This window comes from Thamnophis elegans, chromosome Z (genome assembly GCF_009769535.1).
Source record: "Thamnophis elegans isolate rThaEle1 chromosome Z, rThaEle1.pri, whole genome shotgun sequence".
NCBI lineage: Eukaryota > Metazoa > Chordata > Lepidosauria > Squamata > Colubridae > Thamnophis > Thamnophis elegans.
In genome coordinates, this window is record NC_045558.1 from 89,622,096 (window position 1) to 89,642,179 (window position 20,084).

A 20,084-nucleotide genomic window follows, 5' to 3' on the forward strand; every position below is an offset into this window, starting at 1 on the left:
TTCATTTTGGGGTTGGTAGAAGTCCTTAAATAGTCCTTATATAATAATTGGTTTAAAGTTATAATTCTGTTTTTTCCACCAATAATATCCAATAAAACATTTTGCCACCTGTTTTCAAAGTAACATTTTTTCTCAAAGAGCTAAATGTTTATGAACAGTATTATCAAGTTATGACTGGGTTGAAAGATCTGATCAGATAGGATAGCCATGTTTCTGGTCCCATCGACTAAGGAATGCCAGTTGACAAGGTGACCATATAAAATTAATTAATTAATTTTATGAGTAAACTCTGTGTCTGTGTATACATATACATATTGTATTGAAAATTCCCAAAAATAGACAAGTGAACTGAGATTAGTAAAAGTATATAGAAATATGTATATACTGTGTGTTTTAGTTCTTCTCGCCAGTCACATTTCTTTCTGTAACTTTGAAATTTCTGAAAATTTTATATCGTTAGCTTTATGACTAGTATATTATAATCCTTTTGATCCTTTCTGTTTCGTTGTATCCATGCAATATTATTTAATATAAATAATATTGGGTTATATATGTTTTTAAAATTTGTATAAATTGAGGTCACCTTCAGGGGCTGAATTAAAACTTGTTATGAATAGACTGGAGTCTTAAAGTTCAGGTTTGTAGATTGGGATTGCTCTTTGATCCTGTGCTGTCCTCTGATTCCTAGGGTTATTGTAGGCAAGAAATATGTCAAGTTTAATGTGGCAGGTGCAAGTACTTTTGGCTGTACTATTCATAATTAAACATACATTGATATCATTGGAATTAGGCCACTGCAATGAATTCTGATTAAAAATTTAATTTGGTTCATAGTGCAGCAACTAGCTGATCAACATACATTATGCTGGTGATCATGGTATTATAGGAGCTTTTATTAATTTTAGATCAATGAATCAAGACTCCAAATCATCATTAAAGGTGATCTGAAGGTGTGCCTCTAGTTAGGATCTTGCTGAAATCAATTGGAAGATCCTTTCAAGGAGATTTATACTTGCAAAAGTTGCTTACTCCCATATTCATAAAGTGGTATATTCAATATCCTTCTCAAATTGAGGAACATGCTGAATTTAAATTGCTTAAAATTAATTTAAATTTTAAATTGTTCTAATATATGGTTCTAGTTTGACAAACCTATTGTTTCTTTTTCAACATGCTCTTCATTCATTCATTCATTACAAATTTACTTTTTGATGTACAAACTCAGCCTATATTATGAAGCTTTGTTTTGTTTGCCTTATTTTACTAATTTTAGCAAACTATAGAAAGACATAATGAAATCATTGTAACAAATTTTGTTGCATTTACCAATTATATTTTCTGGACAACTGCACAATATTTTTGATGATTTTCTAATTCTTGATTTATTTGCTATCTTTTAAAAAATAATTTTCATTTTTGCTTACTTAGGAATGCAATCAGAATGTAGTGTTAGTGTTGGTCATGGTAAATTTTATTTCTGTGCAAACATTTTTCTGTAGATTAATTAATAGTTCCAAGAGCTGTTGAAATTCAAGTGCTGTTCACAGATTTTTGCCTATAGAATTCAGACTAAATGAACTAACTTTCTAATGCAAGAGTAAAATAGTAAAGCAATTTTGGTTGTTTAATAACCCATGCAAAACAATTATCTCTCAAGTCTAAATTGAATCTTTTTTAAAAAAAGCTTTAAAAAGAAGTTTGTCTATCTCATCTCCTTTACTCAGGAATTCTATTGCACTGTGACATAAAGTGACACAGGAAGACAAAATAATATTAAGAGTTTAGTTAGATTTAGAAAATAAAAGAAATAATAGTTAGAAAAGATAATTAGAAATAGAAAAGAGAAGAAATGATTGTAGATAGATCTTAGATAGTAAGTTAGAAAAGAGAAGTAGTACTTAGAAGAAATGATTATAATTCTGAAATTTCATAAAACTGGACAGTAGATGGTTTTGAAACAAATCAAATCAATATAGTTAAATTTTCTTATATGTAGAAACCCTTATTTCAATATAAACATATGCATTAAAATTCATTTTTCCTCCTAGGTGGAGTCATTTATTTTGGATCAGGATGATTTGGAGAATCCAATGCTTGAGACAGCTTCAAAATTGCTGTTGTCAAGTACTGCTGATGGTGCTGATCTCAGAACAGTAGATCCAGAAACCCAAGCTCGATTAGAAGCTTTACTAGAAGCTGCAGGTAAATAGACACCACTGATTTTGAAGAACAATTAATTTACAGAATATTTATAAGATAATATTGAATGTTTCAATCTGTTATTAAATTTATTATCTTTGTGTGTGTTTTGAACAACATCTTGATTCAATTAGTATAATTCAGCCTCTTCCTTGTTTAACAATTGCAATCTGTTCCATCATTAAGTGACCACTTAATTTTGTCATTAAGTGATCACTAAGGAAAAAGAAAGCAAAAGAGAGAGAGAGAGAGAGAGAGAGAGAGAGAGAGAGAGAGAGACTGTGAAAGTCACTGGTTATTACCATCTAATTTAGATGAAATAAATTCTATAGTTTCCTTTGCCTAACTTTGCCAAATTTTAGTGTCAGATATTTTTTTATTCAAACCTTTTTGGAATTTTCAGTCTTTAGCAAATAATAAGTATATTTTATCAACAAATTATTGATTTGATTTTAGTAGTTCATTTTAAATATTAAATGGTGTTGATTTGCTAGCTGTTCTAGAAATGTCTTTTAAATTTTAAAATGATACTTCCAAAAAATAAATAATATTACCTAATTAGTTTTTTCTTCTGCTATTCGAATGTGATTTTTTTGTAGAATTTTACCTAAATATGAAGAATATAGTAATAATAATAATTGTATTGCCTCTTCTCCAAGACTGCTATCATTTTACTTCTGTTTGCCTGAGAATGATGCTATTAGTAGTGTGAATAGTATTTTGTTAATTGTCTTTATTTTCTTCTTTCTGGGTATAAAACATTGTATCTGTGATCTAAAATAAAAGGAATAGGTAAGTTATCCACAGCTGATGGGAAAGCCTTTGCAGATCCTGAGGTGCTTCGCAGACTAACTTCTTCAGTCAGCTGTGCATTGGATGAAGCTGCTGCTGCACTTACCCGAATGAGAGCTGAAAGCACAGCAAACTCAGGGCAGATGGATAAGTAAGTATTTATCTGAAACTACTTGTTTCTTACATTTCTGCTGCAAAAATCAATTATTATTAAACTGTATATGCTATACAGATTTCAGAAAATATTTATTCCTTAAATTGTTATGTACTACATTAGCTTGGAAGGGATTATAGAGAACATGCAGCTCTGCCTCTTTGTAGGAAATTCAGTGCAGGAAATATTTGTGTGATCATCTGAAAGTGTTCGCATGGAGTGGGAAGATTACTAACATCACTGGATTTGTAGTCAAAATTATAAGCGTAATGGTTTCAGTTCGTGAACTCTTTCTTAGCCAATTTTTTTCCATACGTAAAGTTGCATATTGTGGTGCATTGCAAAACCACAACCATTTTGCACACGACAGAAAATGTGGCTGCTATTTTTGTATAAAGATTTTAGTGTACATTCCCACAGTCATTTTGGAACTGTCTGTGTTGTTTCAAATTTAATTTTGCCAGATTTCAATCCTTAGGTTAAATACTGCTCTGATAGAAGATATGCACTTTTGGTGAATCAAGGACTGCTACAGATTCTACAGGGCTTCAATTTATAGAAGGATGGGTCCACAAAATTTAGGGCAAATTAAGTTACGTGTCAATCCTACACATGATGCACTCAGTGATCCCCATGGCCTCGCATTTCGATTGGTTTCTAAGTTTAAAATTAAATTATGTGTGAGCATATAAATATAGTTTGTCCTCACTTAACAATTGTAATTGGGACTGGCATCACTATCACTCAGCAACATGGTCACAAAGCACATGCGACTATGTTGAATTATGACAGTTGTGGCAGTTCCAGTTGCTGTTGTTGGGAGAATTCTGCATAATTGCAGATCCCATAATTATGTAATCATTTTTGAACTTCTGTCATCATCTCAATTAACTTTGCTTGTTGGAATTTAGCATTGAAATTTGCAAATGGCAACCATGTAACTGTGGGCTGCTGCAATATAATTTCTGTTTTTCTCTTTCCTTATTTTTAACTTTTTATTTTTTTAGTTCTGTATCTTGTAAGCTGCCCGGAGTCCTTCGGGATTGGGCAGCATATAAATTCATTAAATTTACAATTTTACAATTTACAAACCAATTACTAAGTGCCTAAATTCTGTTCATGTGACCATGGAGATATTGCAACAGCAGCAACTATGAGGATCTATCGTAAGTCATTCTTATTCAGTTGTTACTTTGAATGGTCGCTGAACAAAATTCATTCAGTGAGGACTATTTGTTCATACCTAAATGTATACACATGCTGATAATTTCACAAACAAGAGCCTCCTGCACAAAATCGAACAGTGACTTGAGGGAGAGGCAGCAGAGTAAGATTTTGTTACTAGTAGACAGCAAAGTATTGACAACCTAGGGCTCACTCCTGATCATTGGTGGGCTGAATGTCACTCAACACTGTAGTACATTTACCTCTGTTGGAAAGCAAAGATTTTCTTAAGAGTAAATAAATTAGATGGCATATTAAATACATAAACATCCCTATATTTAGTGGATTGGCTGAAAGGCATTTGTTTACATTAATGGATATAAAAATAGATCTGATTGGAAGAAAGAAGAATTATAAGAAAATAAAATACAAAAGGTACATTCAGAATAACTATGAATAATTAACAGTATTGTTCACAGAATTGGTGAGACAAACATTATTTCATCCTTTTTTTGATAATATGCATAAATTTAACTGACGTGTCTTGAGAGCTCATTTTATTTTTTTTTATTTTAGTTATTTCCTATTTCATTCCCTGTACATGGTATTGTTTTATGATCAGAACAAGATTTCATTTTACTGAAATTATACACTATCCACTCTGTCTTATTGCTGTGACAAGATGGGTGGTCAATAAATTTTATAGATGTATTAAATCTAATATATAAACACATTACTTTAAAAAAATTAAATTCACATTTGTTTCATATCTTTTGTGTTTATAATTGTCATTATAAACTAAAAGGTACTAAAGATACTAAAGAGTACAGTAAAATTTTGGCAGATATCACAATATTGTTATAAATTCTTTGATTTCATACTACATAAGGGTTAATTTTGCTTAATCAGTCTTTATATGATTTATAATAATTTGCAACTTTGGATACAAGCTGTTGCATCACAAACACTCATGTTTTCTCATTTTCATGTTAAGCCTACAAAACTAGCTTATTGAGGATGTTTGATGTATCTCCAAAATTAGGAAATGCAAAATTTAGGATGCTACAGTTGAAAAGGGTTGTTTCAAGGAATTACGACATAGATGCTATCTTTTGGCAATTGTACAAGTTTGTCTTCTTCAAAAAAATCATTACATGAAAATATTCTGAATAAATACTCACATTATTTGGATGCTTTATAATGAAAAAATTGGAATATTAAGGCCACAAATCAAGACCAAGATGTTTATTTGTCATTTGATTTATTCTACAGCTCTATGCACCATCTTTCAGATAAATTTTCTTAAGAAGTTTAATATACAAAATTTTAATATTACAATTGAAAAAATGATGGTGAAAACTTTGGATAAATATATTAATGGAGAAACATCAAATGCAGAGACACCATAAATATGTTTAAAAGTATGTTATAGCTCAGCAGTTATTAATATAATAAAATGATTTGCAAAGAGTTCTGCAGATCAAGATCCCCTGGTGTTCTCTAGCAACTGGGAGCATCTGACTTGAAAAAAAGAATTTAGGCTTGTATAGACAACATGGAAGTATTTACAAAATCAATTCTCAATACTTTTCCCTTTGCTATGCCTGCAGAAGCCTGGAATAGGCAATTGTGATACTGAAAGGTTAGAGAATTAACTAGCATTAATATATAGATTAAAACTTAATAATTTAAAGTATATTAAACTTAAAAAAATGATCTAAACAGATTTGTCTAAATTTGGAAAGATAACAAACTGAGCACTATTTAATTTTCAGTTGAGAGGATATTTGGAAGGATGGAGATATTACTTTTAGATAGCTACTTTCTGCCAGTGAATTATTGGTGAATAGGGCATGGAAGATATTTTGAAATGTAAAACCGTACATCACCCTGAAACACAGAATGGGAAATTTTTCATATTATTGAACCATGTTGATCTTGAAGCAGTAGGTTTGTTCAGATTAGAGCACTTCCAAAGTGTTCAGAATAGCTTACTTTATAACATTTCATTCTCAAAACTTTTAAAAATAAGTATAGCAATGCTAAAAGAAGCCAATTTTCTTAATACATGGTGGGCTACAAATTAGACTTTTTGACACTGCAGCTTCATAATCATAATATATTTCACTATATATTCATGACATGTTGAAGCCTATATTTTATGGTAATCTGCTATCTCTGTGAAATATTAATATATTCATGCTACAAATAACTTCTTCTGTATTTCCTTAGTCGCAGTTTGGCTGAAGCTTGTTCAGAAGGAGATGTAAATGCTGTGCGGAAGTTGCTTATTGAAGGACGGAGTGTGAATGAGCACACTGAAGAAGGAGAAAGTCTCCTCTGTTTAGCCTGTTCAGCTGGATATTATGAACTTGCTCAGGTGTGTCTTTTTATGTTGTAATAGAGAAACTAGACCTTTTATTTATAACACATTCTGAACATGGCATACAATTCAGTTTGTTAATATTTTCTTTGGATCAAATCCATTGTCATGTGGACTGGTTCAAGCTGAGACTTTGGTAGATCCTCTGCCCTCTATCAAATTTCTGTAGTGTCTCTTAGCCAGATGAGATTTTAAAGACAACAAGGGTAAAGGTAATTTTTTCTCCATTCCAAATTTCGTTGACTTAAGCAATTACTCAGTAGGAGTGCTTTGGGTACAATTTTGTTCTCTTAAACTGTATGCAACAGAAACTTGCCATTAACCCTGAGGAGAGCAAAAATGCATTGGAAGAGACAATTCTAAGCCTGTTTTTTGTATTAGAAGGAATGATTTCTACATACAGAGATTTCAGCAGTGTTTCATATCCCTCGCCTAAAATCATCATTCCATCTTAGTGTTATTTTAATTTTTGTGTAAATAGAAACTCAGTCCAGAATGTTGACTTAGGACAGAGAAAGAGGGGTCAAAGAGGCCATCTACATTAAAATTAAACAGGCCTTCAACAGACGAAGGGGCTGTGTGTGATTCCATCTATCTCCTGTTTACAATACAGCCCTTTCAGCAGTTCCAAGATAGTTCACTCCCATTTACGCTATTCAGGTGATCCTGGAGGAACAGATAACTTTCCAAGTCGCCTCAACCACTCCGAGAGTGTGCTAACAAATAGATGACTTCAAGGAATATAAATTGTTCTATTCTTCACCATTCACTCAGAACAGAAGAAGCTTCTTTGATGAGAAGCGAAACATCTTCAAAGAAAAATGAAGTCCAGTTGTCTTTTGAAAAGGCATTTTGGGGTCTTAGCTTGTAAATATATGATGCTGTGGCTTATGATTTCCAGCAATGCTTGCATTCTTCCTCTGAATGTCACAACTATTTATTGGGGTAATGGGAAGAAGATAGGTCATAGTGGTTTTTCATTAAATGCTAGGGTACAACAACTGCCTCAGAAAAGACCATGCAAAAGTATATTGGTGGGAAGTCTCTATAGTAGACCGAGCATCCATTTAGCTTTTGCTTCATAAATGCTTGAGCGGTGCGTACATGCTTTCCAACCATTTTCAAACTTAGAAAAACTTTGTATTAAACGCATTATGACATATCTCTAAATATTGTACAATATAGCAGATGCACATTAAACATGAAAGAGTGATACAAATAAATAAAAGCACTTATCAGGAGTGCAACTTCTATAAAGTTTTTTGTAATTGAAGATGGAGGTGAATCCTGAAGCTAAGCACAACTGCCACCTGCTGTTTCTATATAGTGATTGATATAAAGCATTTTATAGTTCCTATCACTGTTGCTTCTACATCTTCCTGACACTCTGAACAATTACTTCAACCACTTGATTCTAAGTAATTTAGCTTGGAAATGACTGGATTTTATAAAGATCTATGAGACAGGTATAAGTAACAGGGAATATGCTTTCAGCGTTTTTCTGTGATAAAAGATGCACATGAAGATTTAATCTACAGTGGTACTTACAATCACAATTGGGGCCAGAATTTCCATTGCTAACCAGAATTTCCATCATGAAGCAAGATGGTTATAAAGCACATTACTTAGCAATTGCAATCCAGGTACTCCCTATTGCTGTCATTAACCAAATTCTACTAGTTATTAGCTGAAGACCACCAATTCTAAGTCATTCAAGGCCTGATTCCCCCCCCCCCCCCCCAGCCTCAAGTCTCAATAATCGAGCATATGGGGCTTGAACAAGTAAGGTTTGAAATTAAATGTTTTGTATTTTAATAATAAACTGCAAATTCCAATTTGCATGTAGTGCTAAACAAAAACTAAAAATAGAAGTTCCTTGATTGATTCCTGTTGATAAGTGCAGTGTGGGTAGCATAAATCAGAACATGTTCATTCAAAATAAACTAGATTTTGAAGGACTTAGCATTATTATTGCCTGTTGCATTTGTTATTCCCATGGAAGATGCAGTTTGTATTGGATGTTGCAACTAATCATCTGATCAATGTAACATAAAGAGATTACATATGTTCAAAAAGATTTATAAGGTAAACAAATTACACGGTATTTGTAACTTGCTAATTGCTTAGATGGAATTTAAGGTATCGATATGATATTAATCTTTAAGGTTTTAATGACTGATGAACAGCCTCTCCCATTATGATTCTGTTTTACTAATAAAATTTGCAAGAGAATATTTTTGAAGATTTTTCTGGATCAAACCTTTCATTGTGGCAGATGGCAAAGAACAGTGGACAACAAAGATTTTGCTTTCTGAAAACTTATAGAATTTGGACTGCCAGTTATGAAAATAACATTTGATTTAACATATCATGTATTATTTTGTAGCAATCTTTTCTTTTTACAATTTCTTCGTTTTTATATATATGTGCGTTTGTGTGTATGCGCATGCACATACACACACACATTTTCAGTTGAATTATAAGATGCTTTGTGTAACTTATGCATGTTCAGACATGCATTCAGGGCGTATTGCATAACAGATGCAGTTTGGGCATGCTTAGGCTGAATGGATGCTGCTGGAAAGACTGTAAAAGGAGTTTGCATGTAAAGATGCTACTGATTTCATTGGTGTCAGTTTGAATGTATTTTGATGCGATTGTCTCAAGGCATAGAGTTGTGTATGTACATGTAATTTATATAACAAGTAAGCCTGTAACAAGTAAGACTTGCTATAGGGCTGTGATGGTGAACCTATGGCACATTTGCCTGGTATGGCATGCAGAGCCCTTTCTGCTGGCATGGGCGCTGTTGCCCCATGTCAGATCTCCATGGCATTTCTTACGTGAGCTTTTGTTTCCCTGCTGACGGCAAAACAGAAGCTCATGAAAAAAAGATCTTACTTCTTGCTGCACTGCCGGTGTTGGGATGCCCTGCCTCTCGCTGGCCAGCTGGTCTTCGGGTCTCTGCTGCGCATGCCCGCATGTCCACACATGCATTTATGCACTCGCATGCATCCTTCAGTTTGGGCATGCGCATGCATGCAGTTTGGGCACGTGGTGTCTAAAAGTTTCCCCATCACTGCAATAGGGTGATTGGAAATGTCTCGCCAGTGTCAAAAGAGCTATGATGTGTTCTGCTACATTTGTGCCAAGTACACTTTAAACTTCAAAAATGCACCATGACTGGAGTTTTTAAGAAAGCATTTGAAGTGCACTTTGATTGTAAGATTGTTGATTAATGCAAGACATAGTCTCTTCACATTGTTGTGCAAGCTATGCTATTGCATTTAGAACTTGACTCAGAGGAATTCAGAAATCATTGCCATTTACTGGTTTGTCTATTAAAAATAAGACATCAATTAAATACCCCAATCTGCTTTCAACCATGAAACCAATGCCACATGTGCCAGTACCAAAACCACCAAAGAAATAGAATTTAGATGAAAGAGATGAAGATGCTGCACTAGTCAGGCACAGACATTCACAATGATCTGAATTTTGAACTGGGTATGTCTGGCGAGCCCCGTCTAATAACAATAAAATTAAATGACCTGGTCAGATTTAGGTTTGTAATGGTTTGCTTGGAATGCTGCAGGTGCTGTTTTTACATACGTGAATGGGAAAGCTGGGTAAGAGAATCACATTATATTAAAAAGAAATTTGACACTCTGAAATACTTCCTTCCAGGACAGAAGAATGTGGCTCATGAACCACTTGCTGACCCAGCAAAGATATATTTGCCTCTGCTTCACATAAAACTTGAACTGTTGAAATTTTTTTGTTAAAGTGATAAACAAGAAAGGTTAAGGTTTTTGTTATTTGAGACAAATGTTTCCAAGAATAAATGGTATCCATATTAAGTAAAACATTTGTGGTCCACAGATCAAATATGTCCTCAGTGACAAGCGGTATAAAGGATTGTTAGTGGAGCCAGAGTAAATAGCCTTGAAAGCATTCAAGGATGTATTGGGAATTCTTTTGACAATTATAAGAGTCCCAAATGACATCCAGCTGATTGAATCTTACAGTGTACAAGACCATAAAATGCATCATGTCACTAAAGATTCATTTTCTTCATTGATATTTGGACGTCTCTCATGAAAATCTAGGTAATGAACATAGTGAAAGGTTTGACCAGGACATTGCCACAATGGAAAAATTGTATGATGGCAATTGGAATCAATTCATGCTGGCTGACTACTGTTGGATATTACAGCAAGTTACATAGAACAGTGAATACAAATAAAAATCAGCAGCAAAACCATATGGAACTCAGCATTTAGACATTTTTTTTTAGACATTTTATTAGGATTTATAGGCCGCCCTTTTCCCTGAGGGGACTCAGGGCGGCTTACAATCGCAGGGAAGGGGGTGCAATACCAAAAGACAAACAATATGTGAACAGAATAAAATAATAAAACACAACTTGCATTCAACAGTCAACACTCGGGCGGGTAAATTGGGAACCTATCCCCAGGCCTGACATACAGGGTGACATACTGATGTATTATGGCATTAAATGCATTATAGTTAATTATTTCTCAAGATTCCTATGTGACACATTTCCTATAATTCTGAAGTTATATTTGTGTTTAGCTTGAAAGGATCTATCCACAAGTTTTTAAGGAAGCAAAACTTTTGAAAAATTGTTGCCAGTTGTCTCTTTGGTTGCTCTCAGATTATGGAATGCACATCCTTAGGAGCAGCTTTTGGGCACCTACTTTGAAGTTTGGTGGCACCGACAAGACCAACAACTTTATTAGAGAATAATCTGTTTAAAGCATAGCTTATTTGCTTAGAAAGTTTATGGGTTTCGGAAATTTAGTTTTTTTATTTTTTATTACAGGCAGTCCTTGACGAGTTGCATCCAATTTTATAATCTTTTTTTTAAATCAGAGTCATTATAAAATCTATCTTCTCTCATTGATTTAGGTTGTTGTCAGTCCCTTGGAAAAGTCATAAATTATGATTATGTGATTCTGAAACATTCTAATCATCATAAATGCATGCTGTAATAACAAGTACCCAAATTTTTATCACAGCATTGTAAGATTTTCAACATTCTGGATTTTTTAAAAGTACCTTTAGTTCCCTTGAGTGCTTCATACATTAAAAAATGGGGTATAACTTCACTAATTAAATAACATTTTTGATTCCTGAGGTCACAAATTGTGACTGAGCTTCTGCACATACAGTATGTTTACTATGCTATTAAGATATCTAATTAAACTGTTATTTGACCTTCCCTCATGATGCTAATGCAGAAGGCAAATTTCTATGAAGGCTACTTTGAATCATAATTTTATATAAATTGTTTTTTAAAAATGAGTCACCTTGTTTTTGCTACACCAAGGTGATACTCTAATTATAGTCATAATTCATTTTACAGACTACTGCCTTTTTAATCTATGTAATCCAATCCAATCCAATAAGTATGTAATTTCAGATTGTATTTGCGGTATCAACTCTAATTGGGAAAAACATATGGTAATGGGAATAGGGCGGAAAAAACCTTGCACTTTCAGAAACCTTGTGGGGGAGAGAAGATATTTCTGTCTCCTTTCTTCAGGAGTAATATCTACAACAATCTGCTGCAGCCTACATACAACATTGAAATTTCCTGTCATATTTGCTCAAAAAGAAAACCCGAAATGACAGAAACAAGCTTATAAAGTTTAAAAATCTTATATATTTATTAAATCAATTTAAGAACTAGCTTTTCTCACAAGCAACCAACTCTGGGCAGCATAAAACAGATGTTTACAGAGATACTGCCAAGCTTCCCATGTAGAACAACTACTTTCTAGCTTTCCTATCTTGTCACCAGGTTTTACATCTTCCTTAACAAATGCATGCATATATCTATGGAGGATAAGAGGATAGATTTTAATATTTTCTTTTCGTATTGCAAAAATACTAATGCAGCTGATATTGTGATATTGGTAGATCAGGCTAAGAAACATGCTGTGTAGATCTAAGCTCCTGTCCTTACATGTACTACAGTGTAATTGAATGATTATTGATGGATGTTATCTGTAAAATAAGGTGTCTTAATTGAATATGCACACAGAAGAAAAGAGACTTCAGAAATGTAGCACAGCAAGCATAAATGTTTGCATATACTATTGTAAACAACAATTCAATATCTTGTTCTCAGTGCTGAGTGCTATGCTAAAGATATAGTTTTTAAAGCTAGTTTACTTTTTTCTCTTTTTGGAAAGGGAATGGATTGATGAATTACATTTGAACTAAAACTATGTAGTACGGCTCACTGAAATTTCTATGTAAGTAAGCTTAGGAATCCTAGTCCTGTTCATTCAGCTTAATAATTTGAACTTCTTGGTCTTGTCCTGGTATAGAGGATGAGTTTCTCTTTTTATCCCTGGAGGACCCTGATTTTCCAAAAAAAAAGAGAAAGCCTCCAAGGATAAAGGGGAAACTGCATTTCAGAGATGGAAGGTGGTGGATGCTGATAAAAAAGACAGGGTTAGCATTTCCCCCCAATGTCCTATGCATGTCTCAGGCACTTCCTATGCTTAACAATTTTTGTAGTATGCCTCTCCCTATTAACCAATTTTTAAGGATATTTTTTTTTCATTTCTAGTAAATACAGTAATTACCTTTCTACTCTTATAATGGCCCACTTTATGCATACATAAAAGAGGCATAGTTGGCATACTCTGAATAGAATCGGAATTTTTGCCTGAAAAAGAAATGAGTCAGTTAAGGGTGTATTGTTATTGTTTTGCCTAAGAAGTAAAACCTGCAGTTTTTACTGTCTTGGAACATGTTTTGGATTATGCAATGTTGGCTAAATAATGCATAATTAAAATGCAATCATAATCATATGATAATGTTGCTACATTATGCTTAGAAGTATTTTAAGTTACAAGACAGAGCAAGCAACAAGGATCACATAGCTACACAACAGATTTATTCTCCCTTCATACTAATTATCAGTTTTTGTTTTCTGTGTCAACAGGTCCTCCTAGCAATGCATGCAAATGTTGAAGATAGAGGTATCAAGGGAGATATAACACCTTTAATGGCTGCTGCTAATGGAGGCCATGTCAAAATTGTTAAGTTGCTGCTAGCTCATGGTGCTGATGTCAATGCACAATCTTCAACAGGTAAATATAAATATGAAAGTGTAGAGTAGGTCTGTCAAACTCCCGGCCCATGGACCAGATGCGTCATGCATTAGCCACGCCCACACCTGGTTTAGCGAAGGGTAAAACAGTCCCGGTACATCACATGTCATCACCATGACAACATGGGTTTGACACCCCTGATGTAGAGGGAATGTAGAGAGCTTGGAACTCTGTTACATTCTTAATGTATAGAAGAATTTGTATTCAGATTTATTTAATACCAGTTTGGACAAATAATGAATTTTTGCAGAGATTAACATGTAGGACAGTGAAAACAACTGAAATGTTGATATAGTTAAGCAAGGATAGTTTATATTTCACTTAAGAATGTTTTCTTTGTGAACAAAGTATATTGTTTCTGTGCAATGCTTTGGATTCAATTCAAAAATTGAGATATTAGTATGTAGATGGAGCAGTTCCTAACTCATTAGTGTTTTGGGAGGTGCACAGCTGCAGCTGCTGGACCATCCTTGAAAAAGACAATTGTCTTTAGGAGTCGCAGGCAGGTGCAATATGTATGTGTGTGTGTGTGTGTGTATACACACACACACACACACACACACACACACACACACACACACACACACACATACACATATATATATATATATATATATATATATATATATATATATATATATATATATATATATATACTTATGGACACTAAAGAACCATTTTGGGATTGGATCCCAATTAATTGATCTTTGTTGTTACCTTCACCTATAGAGGTGACAACAAAAAGAATTGAATCCCCTCCTAGCGTAAAGCTTTTCATGAAGGTGAATTTAAATCACTCCTCACAGGCCTATTAATTGAAAGTTCTTTTCCAGATATCTGATGTCTGTCCTTCCATCCATCCATGATAAGGCCTCTGATTATTTTCCAGTTACCTTGATAATAATAATTCAGAACCAAGAAATCACTGTTAGCATTCTCCTTTTCAAAAAATATATAACAACTAGTTGTTTAATTAAAAAATTCTTCCAGATTTTGGGGAGTGTCATTGCCATCTTCTTCATTTTCATGAAAGAGAAATATTTAATTTTGTACGCCATTGCTTCTTCTTCTTCTTTTTTTGACCAATTCTCAAGAACGACAGGCAGCAAAAAGGTACTAGAAACACTCAGGCATTGGCTTTGACCTTAATTGTACTGTCAACCTTCGTTAGAAAAGCTATGGCTGTATATACTATGGCAATGGTGTCAACCCATGGGCTGGCTGTGTCATGCACAGGCCACACCCACCCTAGCTCCACGAAGGGAAGAAATCGCAAAATGTCGTGTGATGGCAACATGATACTGCAAGTTTGACACCCATATATTATGGTCTCCTGAAATCTTCTTAATATTTTTCATTATGCTTCTTTTAATATCATCTATGACCCTATCTTTCTTTATTAATATTACTAATTTTCTCCACTTGTCTCTATTTGTAGTATGGATTGGTCTTCTAGAATATTTAACTAGAATAACAAGCTCAGTTTTAGCCACAGGCTTGTTTATGTACATAATGATTGAATTAAAAGTTGAGAGGAGTTCAGTTTTCAGTACTTGGCAAGTTTGGTACTCATGACTCAGTATTTTAAACTCTGAGGAAACAATTACAGAAACTGCAACCATATTATTATAATTATTGAAACATTTACACCACTTCTCTGGGAGCTCAGAATATCTTCTGGTATAGTGAAATCACTAATAGTGAAATAAGTATGCAATAAAAATGAAAGCTCATTACAAAATTAGTGCAACAGGCCTGCTTAAAAATAGCAAGTTTAAAACATGTTCTAAATGTTTAAAGCCAGTCTTTTTTGGCAGAGTTTTTCTGCAACAATAAGGTGATTATTAAGGAAGTATGTGTCCAGGTGAAACTTAATTCAGGGTTTCTTTGACCATTCTCTAAGGCTCTCCACTGAATCATTTTAAAGAAGGCATGATATCATTGACATAGTTACATAGTTTTCTTGGCAATAATATAGAAATGATCTACTGTTGTCTTTTCCCTCATTTTTTTTTTTACTTTCCAGTCTAATCTATATAATTTAGAATCCTATGGTAGCCTTCCATCCAGAATCTAATTAGAATTAAATTTTAGGATTTAAGATGACTCCAGTTGAGTTAGATGCCCTTCAGACCACACTATCACAGATATTATATTTTTTTATGTGTATGTCACGGGTTCTTTTTAAACTCTACCCAGTTAATTGACAATTGGATATTTATAAGTGTTGGGGAGATATTTTATTTTGGAAGAAATATCCAAGATAGAAAAGTAAAAGATGTAAATATAAAAGATGCGAGTTCTTTCTATGTCTATTTTTTTACACTATATACTATTTGTATTACCATTTGTATACAGTGTTCTCTATACTACCATATTTTTTGCTCCATAAGACGGTACTGACCATAAGAATGCACCTAGGTTTAGAGGAGGAAAACAAGGGAAAAAATCTGCCTCTGCCTCCCAGCACTGCTGCCATTCACTGCTGCTGCCTGTCGCCCATATTCGCTCCATAAGACGCACAGACATTTCCACCCATTTTTGGGAGGAAAAAAAGTGTCTTAGGGAGCGAAAAATACAGTATATACCTAGCAGCCTCCTCTTCCCCAGTGAACATCCAGTTATGTCCCATATGCATAAGTGAGCTTGAGATAGCTTTTCTGGGTGGGGCTTTAATATTACGAGTACCATTTTATGATACTGTCAGCATAAAATGGATACCATTTTATAATAATGCTACCACAACCTGGACTTTAAGTGTATAGTACAATAATGCTAATGTTTTTATTTTAAACATTTTGATAAACCTTTTATTAATGTGATTTTAATGACAAGGCTAGTAATAATGGTGAATCTAAAAATAATTAATATTTTAAAAACAGTGTAGCCAAATGAATTAAAATAATTTAGAAAGGATATGATAAAATGGAAAAGGGTTATTTAGGGAAGGTGTGTATGGACATGCACATATAAATTTAATAAATAATCATATATGTATGTGTGTGTGTATTTGTGTACACATATACTTTTATTTATTTATTAACCTTATATGCTACTCTTTTTACTATCAAACAATTTGGACAGCTTCGGAATTCCTTAAGTTTGTTCCTCAAGTTCATTAAAAACCTAGTGCCCGTATTTATAGTAGTTATTTAAGTCAGTACACTTGCTAAAATCTCTTTGGATGATGTCTTTAGCCCATTTGACAATTTCCTGAGGCAGATATATAAAGTTAATATATTCAGAGCAGATTTTTGGATGTTTGCAGAAGCTTTAGGAACATAGAAACTGCTTCCTTTTCTAATCTATTTCTAGAGCAGTTTTTGAGTCAGAAAACCTACACTACTTAAGAAAGTAGCTGAAATGATCAAGAGGCTTCTAATACAAAATTTTGTAATCCAAATGTGATCCAATGTGGTTTAATCATGAAGCTGTTGAACTAGTATTGGGAAAAATAGATTCAAATAGCTTTGGGTTGATCTAACTCAGACAATTTCACAGTTTATTGTTGTAAGAAGGGGGAGAAAGGACTATGCATAGTTTGGAATTTCTAAAGGAAATACCCAGAATGTACTTGGTAACTGCATTTATTTTTCAAATAAATGCAGTTAAGGGAAGTAATAATCCTTTTATATTGTAGATGAGATTTTTAGCCCAGAAATATAGAATTATAGAATAACATAGTTTGACATGATCTTAGAGGTATTTTAATACAACTTCCATCTCAGACAGGGAGAATTTGTTCCATTCTGAATAAATGGCTGCCAATCACTTCTTAAAACCTCCAGGGATGGAGCATTCATAACTGCTGGAGGCAGGCCATTCCACTGATTAATTGTTATAATTGTCAGTAAAGTTCTGTTTAGATCTAGGTTGCTTCTCTCTTTGATAAGCTTCACTCTATTACTTCTTGTCCTGCCTTCAGGTGCTTTGGGAAATAAGTTGACCCTCTCTTCTCAGTGACAACCCCTAAATATTGGAAGACTGCTATCATATCACCCCTAATCCTTCTGTTCATTAGACTAAACAAACTCAGTTTCCAATTATTGACCACTTTTTAAAATATAGATCAATTATTGAAGGCTTTGGCAGAGTCAAAAAATGAATTTAGGATTTATTATACTGTACTAGATAACATATATATGTATATATAAATGTTTGAAGTATAAATGGATATCTGAATAAATATTTTTTTCTAAATAGGCAATACAGCACTCACTTATGCTTGTGCTGGAGGCTATGTAGATGTTGTGAAGGGCCTATTAGAATCAGGTGCTAGTATCGAGGACCATAATGAAAACGGCCACACTCCTCTTATGGAGGCAGGGAGTGCTGGACATGTCGAAGTTGCCAGAGTTCTGTTAGAAAACGGAGCTGGAATCAATACGCATTCCAATGAATTTAAGGAGAGTGCGCTTACGCTGGCTTGCTATAAAGGTAAAATATTGTAATCTATCAGTAATTAACCATATTCTTCAATAGAAGTTTGTAAAGAAATTGCATATCTTGCTAAAGAGTGTTCATTAGGATTGAATTTGATTATTTGTTCTGTTTTTCTTCCAATTAATAAATATTGTACTTGTCATTTTTAATTTAAATAATGTTAAATATTATTAATACTTAGCTCTACATATATTTATCTTTGTTGGGATGGTATTCTAATGCTTATGGAAAGAATACTTAAATTTCAAACATTCAGTACTAGAATATATAACTAAATAAAATAAAAGGAAACTTATTGAATGTATTTTACTGGATAGAGATGGTATCCAATATATATACTGTGTTTCCCTGAAAATAAGACGTGTCTTATTTCCTTTTGACCCCCAAAATAAGCTTTTGGCCTTATTTTTGGCGAGGTCTTAATATTTTTGAGGTGGTGAGTGTGGTCACCTCATAGCTGCTGCTGTGTTGCAATATTTTCGGGGAGAGCTTATGGGGGGGTGTTATTTTAGCGCAAAAGCTAAAAAAAAAAAGCTCAAAAGCCTGATTGGGCTTATTATTTGGGGAAGGTCTTATTTTCAGGGAAACAGGATACATTGCTTTCAGTTGTGAATGTGATTTGCATTTCCCAGAACTAGAAATGTATTGAAACAATGAAAGACTTACAAAATCAATTACAATTACTTGATCAAGATTGCCATTGAAAGCTATAAGATAGCACAGTGGAAAAAAAATTGTTTTTCCTTAAACACTGTCCAGCATTCTGTTCTTTTTAAAAAAAATGAAACTCAAAAAACCCTCTTGGATTCTTGAACCACTTTTATTACTGTCCTGAGAATTTTTTTATTCTACTTTTTTTTTTCTAATTTTCATATTCAACTTGAAAGTCAGTGTCTTTGTACTTTCTCATCGTATGGAAATGTTTCTGGATTATCTGTTTTCTAGAGCCCTCTACGAGTTTGTATTTGAGCACATATGTTAAAATAGCGGTGCCTTTTCAAGAACTCTGCTTTTCTCATACATTGGAGACCCAGATTAAAACTTTTAATTTTATTATATGGTCTTCTGAATAGAAGAGTTTCAGTTGTTGTTGCTAATGAAATAACTAAAGTAGATTTTCCCTACAGGTTTTGATAATTCTTCCTTTTTTGGTTATTTAGATTGTATCTTTGGCATCTTTGGTGAATATACAATTATGGGCTGAAATTTTGAGTGAATTTTGATATTCAGGATTCATTTTTTCTCTTTTAGGCCATTTAGAAATGGTGAGGTTTTTGCTGGAAGCTGGTGCAGATCAGGAACATAAAACAGATGAAATGCATACTGCATTAATGGAGGCATGCATGGTAAGAGTCATTAAAAGCAAAATATATCAAGTTTGGTCTAATTTCCTTGGTTGTTTTATAGTTTTAAAAAGCAATGCAACAATTTACTTGGTGAAAAGGCAACCAAGCTGCAATGTAGCCTTCTGAGTTACACTGGGAGCAAAATTTACTCTCTTTTAAACAGTTGGAATGGCATTTAAAAGAATAAAATGAAGTCATTAAATCATAAGGCAGACATTTTTCCCAATTAAAAGTTTAAAAACTATTTCTCTTGAAAAATTCACTTATTTTCATTGGGGTTGGCTTTTTTTAAGAGATAAAATGAGTATCTGCAGAAATTTAAGACACTTAATTCATTTCTTTAAAAATAAAATAAATTGGACCAATTTTTCAGTTTTTCTTCAAGCAATCTTGTGTATCATTGGAAACTTCCACATCTGTGGCTACCTCAAACATGCTAAAAGCAGGAGTGT

General features: G+C 33.4%; 1 protein-coding gene across 3 annotated transcripts in view; it reads left to right on the plus strand.

Moving 5' to 3' along the window:
- The first annotated feature begins 2,052 nt into the window (after window positions 1-2,052).
- Window positions 2,053-20,084, plus strand: part of ANKRD17 (ankyrin repeat domain 17) — a 73,190-nt gene continuing 55,158 nt past the window's right edge. For all 3 annotated transcript variants that reach the window (XM_032235131.1, XM_032235133.1, XM_032235134.1), the window contains exons 1-6: window positions 2,053-2,202; window positions 2,986-3,142; window positions 6,542-6,689; window positions 13,675-13,822; window positions 18,047-18,280; window positions 19,538-19,632. In XM_032235131.1, the coding sequence (XP_032091022.1) occupies window positions 2,091-2,202; window positions 2,986-3,142; window positions 6,542-6,689; window positions 13,675-13,822; window positions 18,047-18,280; window positions 19,538-19,632 (894 nt within the window). In that variant the 5' untranslated portion in view covers window positions 2,053-2,090. The remainder of the gene's footprint in view (window positions 2,203-2,985; window positions 3,143-6,541; window positions 6,690-13,674; window positions 13,823-18,046; window positions 18,281-19,537; window positions 19,633-20,084) is intronic.